The 10,904-nt window shown below is 31.3% G+C and overlaps 1 protein-coding gene across 1 annotated transcript; it reads right to left on the bottom strand.

The window, feature by feature from the left end:
• LOC18604680 (myb-related protein 306) lies at positions 6,705-8,515 on the bottom strand. The gene is made up of 3 exons (XM_007037277.2): positions 8,201-8,515; positions 7,776-7,905; positions 6,705-7,633 (listed from the first exon to the last, which is right to left on the bottom strand). Exons 1-3 carry the CDS (start codon positions 8,331-8,333, stop codon positions 6,901-6,903), a joined length of 996 nt encoding a protein of 331 aa, XP_007037339.1. The 5' UTR covers positions 8,334-8,515; the 3' UTR covers positions 6,705-6,900.

Below are 10,904 nucleotides of genomic sequence, written 5' to 3'. Positions count from 1 at the left end.
TCATTTTCTCAAAATTAAAAAAAGGGATTTTCATAATTACAAAAACAATCCAATTCACCTCCTTCTTAGTTTCAATTACATTGAGCTTATTGTATTAACAGAACCTAAATATGATGAAAATGAATTTGAACATTTTGATGATGGTTGATTACTTTAATTGTTGTATTGTTAGTATGTTACACTCATGTCTTTATGTATATGTTAAACAACCATTTTACAAAAAAAAAAAAAAGACTAAAGAGCAATACAATTACGCATGCTTTAATATTTTTAACTATATAATGTGATATATTTGACTGTGGTTTGATGTGATGTTTTTTAAAGTTATTTGGTGTGATGCTTTTGTACTATTGTTTATATGTGATTCTTTATTTTGGTCGACTGTTGTCTTTATTGCATTTGAGACAGTCAAGTTCTTCATGGAGCGGATCATGCACATAATGGGAGGTATTTTCGTTTATCCACCACAGCAGGCAGGCACTTCCGATCCAGGCGAGACTGTAAGAGGTGATGACAGTGCCTGGTTAGGTGTTGGACTTCTTTCTGTATATTAGTTTTAAAACATTGAAACATTGTGTACTTTTAATCATAATAAATAAAATATTTTTATTTTTTAATATTTTAAATTGTATAATAATATTTGATTTTTATTTTATTATTTTAAAGTCTATTATTTTATTATTTTAAAATCTACAAAGAACTTGATCCAATGTCTCAATAATCACATAAAAAATAAATTTTTATATCTACATAGTTTTCAAAATTACAAAAATACCATTTAATTACTGATAGATTGCTGACAAAATCACTGATCAAAATATCGACAAAATTTTTGACTGATTTTTTTACCAATGTCCAACAAAATACTGATGTTACCCTAAATAATCGATAGAATATTTTTATGGAATTTTCTAATGGAACGATGACAAATTATTGATGATATTGAGTCGATTCGACTGCTAATTCATATGTTTACCAGTGGAATTGTAAACTTTTTTGACAGATTTTTGTTTCATTACTGGCGGAGTATTCCTTTATTAATTTTTTGATGAATTTTTTTTTTGTATCTTCAACAAAATAGAATTACCAGCTAAAGTATTTCTAAAAATAAAATTTCGTAAAAAATTCTATCGAAAATGAACATTTTTTATGGAATATCAGCCTTTTTTGACAAAAATTTCCTTTAAAAATAGCTATATATTTTGTAGTGATAAATTAAGTAAGAAGTGCCATAATTACATACACATTTTAGGTGCATGCCAATTGGTGTTTGATGAAAGGTGTGATATTAATGTTGATCAATTAATGTTTTATATAAACAAATAAACTTAATGGTATTCAAAAAAAATTCAACTTCTAAAACTCACACATATATTAATTTCTTAAATCAAAATGAAAATAACGTAGTTAATAATAAAAAATTTTAATATATTTATTTTCAACTTCAAATATGATATAATTACACACGATAGGTAACTTTCACTAAAAAAATTCAAAACTACTACTATTTGCACTAAAAAGGTGTACCAATTAACGATAGTTTTAGTTATTATGATTGTTGTATAATTTGATATGTAAACAAAATAAAAAATATATTTATTAAAACAAGTAAATATATGACCTAATTATACTAAAATTCTGATTGTAAACATTTATTTGTAAAAATCAATAAAAAGTATAAAATTAGTAAAATAGAGTATTTATCTTTTCTATTAAATGAATGGAATAAACAAAAATATATTTATTTGCTTTACTTTTGAGTTTACATGCTAATCTATTTACCATTTTTTTTATTTTTTTTTAAATTTTATTAGGCATAATGCTCGAGAAAGCTACTGAACTATTCAAAAAAATTTCAATAAGTTTTTATTCTTTTATTACATTCAATGAAGTTTCTATACTTTTATTTTGAGAGCCTAATAAGCCCCTATAACTAATGGTTAACTAATTGTCATTAGTGAAAATGTCCAATTTCATTTTATGTCCACTTCGTGCTAATATGAAGGGTGAAAAATACCATATAATCATATCATTATACTAGATCAACATACCACATGTCATTATCTAGGATGACACGTCAACATGCCACATGAGTGTCACATGGTGATCATATGGGATCACATGCCAATATGCCACGTGAGTGTCACATGGTATAGAAGGACAAATGACGTTTTAACTAAGTCAACTATTAGTTATAAAAGTTTATTGATTTAAAATAAAAATATAAGAATTTAATTGACTCAAAATAAAAGTACAAAGACTTTTTTGAGTTTTTCTGAATAGTTTAGAGATTTTTTTATGATATTATACCTTTTATTATTTTCAATTTCTCATGAGATATTATGATATCTCATAACCTTATTTTAAGGTCAATATTTTGTGATTTTTTTTTGAAATTGGGAGAAAGGAGATTTGAACCCTACTGTTTAAGTATGGAGATCATGCACCAATCAATGAACTAAATTCTCAGGGTGTAATATTTTGTAATATTTTTTTGAATTGAGGGAAGGGATTCAAACTGTATTCTTTAAGCAAAGAAATCATGCACCAATCAATGAGGTAAATGCTTAGGTACTCAATATTTTGTGATCTTACTACAAAGAAACCCTATAGGATCATATCGATATGTTTAGGATCATATCGATATAGTTAGGATCATATCGATATAGTTAGGATCACATCGTTTATCTTAATATTTCTGTTTTTTTTAATTTTTTGCTCTCTTTGAACCAAATTGCATGTAATTAGAAATTGTGGCCAAAAGATAATTATAGTTACTATTTCATCCGAATCTAATAGAAAAAACCAACTAATAAATCAAATATTAAACAACCCAACAAATTAGTATATAATGGACAAAATTTAAGATAAAATTAAATCAAACCTTGCATATAATGAAAATTGAACATTTTGCTTTAAATTTTATGGAAATGATAGCTATATATAAACCCCACGAAAACAACAGGAGAATTTTATGAGGTATTAGTATGGCCGGGGACCAATAAGCCAATCTTAATTTGTTAGTTATCTGACGATGAAGAGCTGTTTGAAAAATAAACTCACATGATATAAAAGGAAATTAGCGTTTTTAGGTGCAATAGAGAGGAGCTGTCTAGGATGCGCACGTTTTGTCTACCATATGAATGTATGATAGAGAAATTCGATTCTATGAGAGATATTATGGTCCACGGGCAGAAAAAAGCAATACTTTTGATAATATTAAAAGGCTAGCTTTTTGGCATTCTGCGAAGGAACATGGGCTTTCATGACCTTCTGCGCCAGGCCAGCGTAGTCCCATTACTTTTCCATGCATATGCATCTAAACTATGTCTCTCGAAGGAAGCTTCCTAACCCATATCTGCCTGTGAAAGTACAAAAAGTAAAAACGTTTTTAACAAAAAAATTTCAATGCTTTGACAATTTAGGAGAGGGAAAGGTACATGTATTCATATGGGAATTGGTTCATCTTCTGCTTTTTTTCAGTTTTTGGGTTACAGATCGAAGTAGGTATTGAAGCAATTTGAAAAACAGGCAATAAAGTCAAACCCTTCACATGTATGGCATTAAAGATATATTTTTGCATATTTCCAATGCAAATTCCAGGCTACACTTGGATTTTCCTATTCATTTTGTATAGGATAATTAATTTCGTACAAAGAATAACTGTATAATGAGAGAGAGAGAGAGAGAGAGAGAGAGAGACTGAGGACTGCCAAGAGCAATCTGTGATCCCTTTTACTTTTTCTATTTTAAGAACAACTTACACTAATGAGTTTAAAAATTGAAAGCATGAAAAGATGACACATTTAGAGTGCATTTTTTGTTTGTTCGCTTGCAATTGCTATAATTAGGAGTGCTTCAAAGAGTCTCAACCCAATTGAGGAAAAAACAAACAAATTTTTGATATCTAATATGATTTTTATTTTGTTAATCCAACTGTTAGATTTCTTGTTTTGTATATATAGCACATGCATGTAAAATTTTAAATTAACTAAAATTGCATAACTATTCTTTGAAACTATAAAAATTTTATCCATTAAATTTATATTGTAGAATAAGATATTTTCAATCGAGATAATATATGGACTTGAAAATTTATGTGCATAATAAGTATTAAAATATTGTTAAACCAAACGGTTGGTTTCCTAAAATAATATTCCTACAGAAAATTTTAATTAAAGTGGTGTAACATTTCAGTGCTGCTTGATTGATCCCTCCCATTTATATATATATTAACCAAATTTTGAGTAATGCGGATGGAATTTCATATTTTGAACGAAAAAAGTTAACTAATCAAACAAAACATAAAATGGATGAGGTAAGTGAATATGTTGTCTATATTAATATGTTTCGAATTGTAGAATTACTTGAATTTGAGATTACGCAAGCTATTGTATCTAGTTTACATTTTGAGTATTATAATGGGATAAAATTTGATTTGCCTAAGTCTGAAATAGAATCTTAAATTTTAACCTTTAATTAGGGAGATACCAACAAAAAATCAGATAAGGGTAAATTACATATAGATACGACTAGCTCCTTATTCTTGACTAAAGGGTGTGCTTAATGCTGACTTCTCTTTGGTATTATTATGTTCACCAACTCCAGAACGGTCTGTCACCATTGCTTTAATTCAGGTTTCAACATCATACTTAAGGATGATTTTGTCATTGCAAATGAAGAACAGTATTATTAGAGGGTATTAGATTTTCAGTCCAGCTCGGCGAGCCAGTCAAAAGGGGTATGCTATAGTGCCTTTTAGGCAAATATGCTACTCCAAATAGGACCAGCGTATATAGTACTAATTACAAACTAGTATTGAAAAAGGGTCTTTTATCAGAAAAATAAATATAATCTACCTCGAGCAATATATTTCTATATTGTTCACTTGAACAAACAGAGATTTTGTGTGTAGATAAAGAACAAATCAAATTGACTAAGTAGATGGAGTTTTCTAGTCAAAGTTTTACAAAGTTCCCTTGTGAAAATTGAGAAACTTCTAAATCTAAAGACTCTTGACAAATTTTTCCATTTTATCTAAATTGGTGCTTTAACTGAAAATAGGTTCACCATTTATACACTAACAATTATTAAATTCTGTAGACATACTATTTTCAGTAAACTTTTTACATGTTATTGATCTACTCTTTTTTATTAATTTATTAGTTTTGGATTCTAAATTTTAATGTAATCAATTTTTCAGAAAAAAAAAAAACACCTAAACAATATTACCTATGTCATGTCCTTTTTCTTTCTTCTTTTTTTTTTTTCACTTTTTTGGTATTAAGAAAAAAAACCTTTAAATATCATTATTATAAAACAATTTTATATTTTAATTTAAAACCAACTAGAGTCAAAATTTGAGATGGAAGAATAAAATTTATTTCACACACCATAATACCTTATAAAAACAACTTAAAGAAATTCTAAGAAGGGCTCATAGTACATCTAAGTTTGGCTGGGAAATTAGGCAAAACATAACCTTAAAGAGTATGATATGATATAACTTTGAACTAGTACTACTCAACAAGTTTTAATAATATTATTTATATGCATTTGGAATGGATGTTATTCAAGTTTTCCACCAATATTTACCATTGATCAAATTTTTAAGTATCTAAACACCTTTTTTTAATTAATCATAAACATATTTAAACATGTATAAACATAAATAATAAGTTTTGGGTTTCAATTTTGTATGTGTTGGGTCATTAATTGACAGTCAAAAAATTATCCAAGGTTATCCTTTCCCAAAAAAGTCCCGAATAATACTAGCTGATGGTAGATTCATATAATTGCATATGTATGTGTAAGCGAAATGGATTGGCAGCCAATTCAAACTTGCCTTATCTATAATTGTATAGACCAAAAATCTGAGTCCCCAGCAGCATTTTGGAGCTGACATATGTCATTTAGCAAAAGATGTACAAGTTCCATGCATGATGCGCATATATATATATATATATATATGTATGTATAAGGTTTTATTTACTCAAATCCCAATTTCAAACTGATGAGAAGAAGAGGAGCAGTTGGAAAAGTCCTTACCACACAATATTCTTTGGCTCAGCCTATATAGTCCCAATTGGAAAAGTAACTGGTAATTCATGGCTGTCTTAATTATGTTCGTTATAATTAATTGTAAACTAAAACTATAATTATTTATGAATCAGTTGCTTTTTAATTCTTTATATAGAAATTATAACTGAAAGAGCTAATTACAAATTGGTAATCAACTTAACTGCTTTATCTCTTGCCATAAAACTAGGGGACTTCTTCTCCGGCCCCAACCAGCTTTCCTTACCAAAAACATACCAATTTGCAGCAAGCAAATTGATACTAACTCCAGTAACCCCGCCGACACCAGTAAGGATATATTGTTTTCTTCTTCAAGACCGCCACTTTTGATAGATGTGCATTCATTTTTACGCTACAAAGTCTGGGGCTACATATATATGTTTTCTATTTCCAATTTTAATTTTGATCCACAAATAGCATATATAAATAAGGGTTAACTTCACCTCTAGAATTTTTATTTCTCTTCCGATTGTAATTTCTTGGGACTGTTGAACATTTTCCTATAGATAATAATCATTCAAAGTTAAACCCTAACTCCAACCCTTTCTTTTTCGGATATATACATGTGAGATATGCATCATAAGGTGCAAGAACAAGAGCAATAAAATTCCAATTTATAGAACAGATAATAGGAGAAGAGATGTCTAATTTATTAATAATGATCCAGTACATATATATCATAATAATATGCATTTACTTGTAATTTACAGTTCCTGCTCCTCCCAAGAGAGGGTGTTATCTATCTGCTTAGACTAGGACCTACCAGATCAAAGGCATAAAAACCACCAATAACAAACAAAGAACCCCTAAACTTAATGTCCTTCAAAACAACCCAGCACTATCTTCTAAAGACATGTTAATTAGGTCTTCATGAGCCTGAGCCGAACCATCATCCAAGAGCCATTTCTCTATCAATGTGAGAGGGACTTGATGAGTCTCCAGATTGGGCTTGCTCTCACCTTGAAAGACGCTGTTTTCGGGTGTCAAATTGGCGTTCTGATCCACCGACACGGATTCATGAGAAGCATTTGAGTTGGACGAGTTGAAGCTAAAAAAAGAGTCAAAACCCTCAGGCGTAGTTGCGCTAAATGCTCCTTCACTGGAGCTAGAGCCTGCTGTGGTTGTGTTGTTGAAGGAATTCTGAGTCATTGTTTCAGCTGAATTTGTTTGATGAGCAGCTGGTTTGGGTGGATTTTTCATCCAGTTTTCGAGCAACCGGGATATGTTTTCGGCACTGGATGCATAAGTAGACGCTTGAGATTGAGATGGTTTCAAGTAAGGGTGAGAGAGGTTGAAGTCCTTTGAGTCAGTTGAAGAGTTTGTTTTATCAAGGGACAAAGCCTCAGAAAGGGCTTGTTTAGCCATCCGGATATCTGTCTGAAGCCTTCTCTCCCACTGCCCCTTGGAGACTGATTGTGAAGAAGAGAACCCATCTTGATTTTGGCCATCAACGCCTGTTTGGAGCTTTTTCAGCTTCTTTTTCAGATGGGTGTTCCAATAATTTTTTATGTCATTATCTGTTCTCTGAGGAAGGTAAGAAGCTATGGCAGCCCATCTGCACCCACAGAACGAAATTTTCCGTTATTACTTAGTTTAGGGTTCGAAAATCCAAATAGATAATATACCCTAATTGAAAGAAATTTGTGTATGAACTTCTTATCATCATCTTAGAGGAGAGACATTGATTATCATCTTACCTATTGCCTAAAAGAGCTTGGAGATGGATTATCATCTTCTCTTCTTGTTCAGTGAAGTTACCACGCTTAATACCCGGCCGGAGATAGTTTGTCCATCTAAGCCTGCAACTCTTGCTGCATCTAAGCAAACCTGAAAAATCAACATAAAGAAGGAAAAAACTTGTGAATAAAAACAAACCCTTAGAGAAAGCATAGAAAGTTAACCTCACACACCTCTAAAAGAGAGTAATGGAAGGAACCAAGATGAATTAATGTACAAAAAAAAAAAAGATGCCAGAATATTTATTGCACCCCTTTAATGATCACAACCAACCCAAGCAGAAAAAAAAAAAATAATAATAACACAGATTTTAAAAACCAGGAAAAGGGGATTAAACTTAAAACTCAAGGAAAACTTGTCAGCTCAACCTGGAGAGAATTGTTACCTGTATTAGTAGGAACTGATCTCCAATTTCCCGGTCCATGTTCTTGAATATAAGAAACCAGGATGATATCTTCTTCAGGAGTCCATGGTCCCTTCTTCACACCAATTTTATCACAGCAAGGAGGTCTACCCATGTCCTCTTTCTTCTCTCTTTCTCTCACACTCTAGAGATGGAAATCGAAGATTTAATTTTCTCAAACAAAAAAGTCTTGGTTATTATCTTGCGATATAGCTAGAGCTAAAACCTAGAGTTTGAAATCTCTTTCTATCCTAATAGAAATGCTGAGACAAGCCTCCAGGGCAAGGGTTGCCTTGTCTATTTATACATATATATAAAGAAGAGACCCGGGGAGGTGTTTACGCTGACCTGCGTGATGAGGTAAAAGCATTTGCTTCCAAAGAGTCAAAACGGACAGCAAAGAGCATTTACTCATTGCTTGCCAAAAGTCAGCTATGCATAGACTCTTTCTCTCTTTGCCTCTCAAAACCGTGTGGCATTCATTGTGGGGTATACTTGGAGGTGGCACCGAAAAGGAGCCCCTGCGCCCAATTTACTCTCTTACCCCTTTTAAATGGCTACGTATCATGAATTACTGGGTGTCTAGGTTTTCGAGGATAAGTTAATTTTTGGCCATTTCCGTACAAAGCAGTTGGTTTCATGGAAATTAAAACACCTCTTCCAATAACTTTGTGATGTGTGCATCAATGGAAAGGATGCCAAGGCCTTAAGTAGCCTTCTTAATTTGCATGCATCAATAGTAATGGTGAAATTAATTTGCATGTTACCCATTTTTAATAAGTGATCAATATCTGGCCTTAATTTTATTACTTGAACTCAAAATGAATATCTTCAATTCAATTTTTAGAATGGACGATATGAGATTTATGTGATAAGAGAAATTATTTTTTTATTATGTAATTAGAAAATTTTTGTGTGTATATAATATCATATATATATATATATATATATATATATAATGTATAAATAAATGAGAAAATTATCTGAAAAGATTATTACTCAATATAGTATTGACCAAGGATATATGGGATAAAAAGTTGTCAAAGTCTAGGGGCAACTCACCCTTTAGTGTTGGATTCAGATTTAATATCTCAGAACAAATGGCGAATTGATTTAATAACTTAATTTGGAATCAAGAAAGAAAATAACCACATCCGTGCAAACTGCATGCCCTATTCATTTATTAAAGAGAGAAGAGAGGAAGAAAGGAAAAGTAAGAATACATTTTCCGAGTTCCAACTTCCAATAGCTTATAGTGACAGCATTTCTTGTTTCTCTCTCCTTTTTTTCTTTTTTTTTTTTTTTTTTTTTTGCCTTTGAAAGAGTCAGATCCATTACTATCCCATAAAGAAAAACGAAAAGAAAGTTAGATTCGTTGAATTAGCAGTAAAGGGATCCAAGCGATGGCAGTAGCAATTCCTTTACTTTGTTTATATTATTCACAATAGCATCTAGTTAAATTAATTTCTTGAAAATTAATAGGATTGCTTGGCTACTTGTAGTCCTTCTCAAGCAATTAACATCTGCATCTTGAAGATACGTATTAGGTAGCGTAACAAGGCCAATTTGTTCGTAATCGAAAGTAACAAATGCCAAAAAAGGAAGCTGTTGATAACTGTAAATAAGGCGAGTATCGAATTATAAACCACACCTAATTATCTTTGAAAACAAAGTTTGAGTTTAAATAGCACTCCTCCGACTTATTTAATTGCTAAATAAAAAAGTTTTATTGCTTCTCTTATGCAAGAGAAAAGATTATGACTCAAATTTAGAATTTTCAGCCAATCTCGATTCCATCTTGATTGTTTAAGTTCAAGTGAGAGTTTAGTGCTGTCATTCCCCTGTTCCGTCATAGTTCAAAGAATGGCTCTTCATGGCTTTCTTATGCATTATCATTTGCTGTTGCTGGTTTAGTTTCATAATCCATTTGCCTGTCCTCCAAGCCTGTATTTGTTTGCACTTAAGGTGATTCTGGGACTGTATTCATCTATGGAGACATTTCTGCTCCTCTTTATCTATCAATATAAATTCTTGTAATTATTAATAGTACTGTTAATATATATTATTTCCCAAATCCGTTAAAACAACCTCAAATAGAGCTTAGTTCATAAATGCAAGCGTCCATAAATCATATGTTTTTATACAAGGGTGATTTGAACCCCCAAATTCCATGAATGTAATGTAATGAGAAATGTATGAACAAGTATTGTGTTGATGCTGGGTTTATGTTGCTGAATGTTTGTTGTTTTGAAGCTGTCTCGCTGTCCCTTTATGCTGGGATTATGATTCTTTGATGCTAAATCTTTGTGTGAGACATGGGGAGATGAATTGAGAGTTTGGGTTGCGGTTGGATACTGAGGTGTTACTTGGGTGGAATTGTATTTGTCACCAGGTAATTTATTAGGGGAAGCCAGCTGGTTCTATTTGTTTTATGGTGTACTTGCTTACGGGTGGCTGTTGTAAATTGTTTAATAGGGATGCGTAACCATCCATTTCTTGCAGGACCAGTGTCTTTTGTAAACTGGACTTTGCTTACTTTTTCTTTTGACTTTATATTAATGAATATCACACCGAGCAAAGAAGAAAAAAATGGAACCTCTCTTATTTTTTCACTCCAATAATTTCAAAATAGCCAGACCAGCAATGACTAAATCAGACTTGGCTACAAAATATGAGGGTTTTTTTT

This window comes from Theobroma cacao, chromosome 3 (assembly GCF_000208745.1).
Source record: "Theobroma cacao cultivar B97-61/B2 chromosome 3, Criollo_cocoa_genome_V2, whole genome shotgun sequence".
Taxonomy (NCBI): Eukaryota; Viridiplantae; Streptophyta; class Magnoliopsida; order Malvales; family Malvaceae; genus Theobroma; species Theobroma cacao.
This window is presented reverse-complemented; position numbering and strand designations above follow the sequence as displayed.

Excerpts from the sequence above, each read along its gene's own strand:
- LOC18604680 (XM_007037277.2), bottom strand. The coding sequence starts at position 8,333 with ATGGGTAGACCTCCTTGCTGTGATAAAATTGGTGTGAAGAAGGGACCA. Across the intron at positions 7,906-8,200 it reads ATCAGTTCCTACTAATACAG|GTTTGCTTAGATGCAGCAAG; the intron begins GTAACAATTCTC and ends TTGATTTTTCAG. Across the intron at positions 7,634-7,775 it reads CAAGCTCTTTTAGGCAATAG|ATGGGCTGCCATAGCTTCTT; the intron begins GTAAGATGATAA and ends CTGTGGGTGCAG.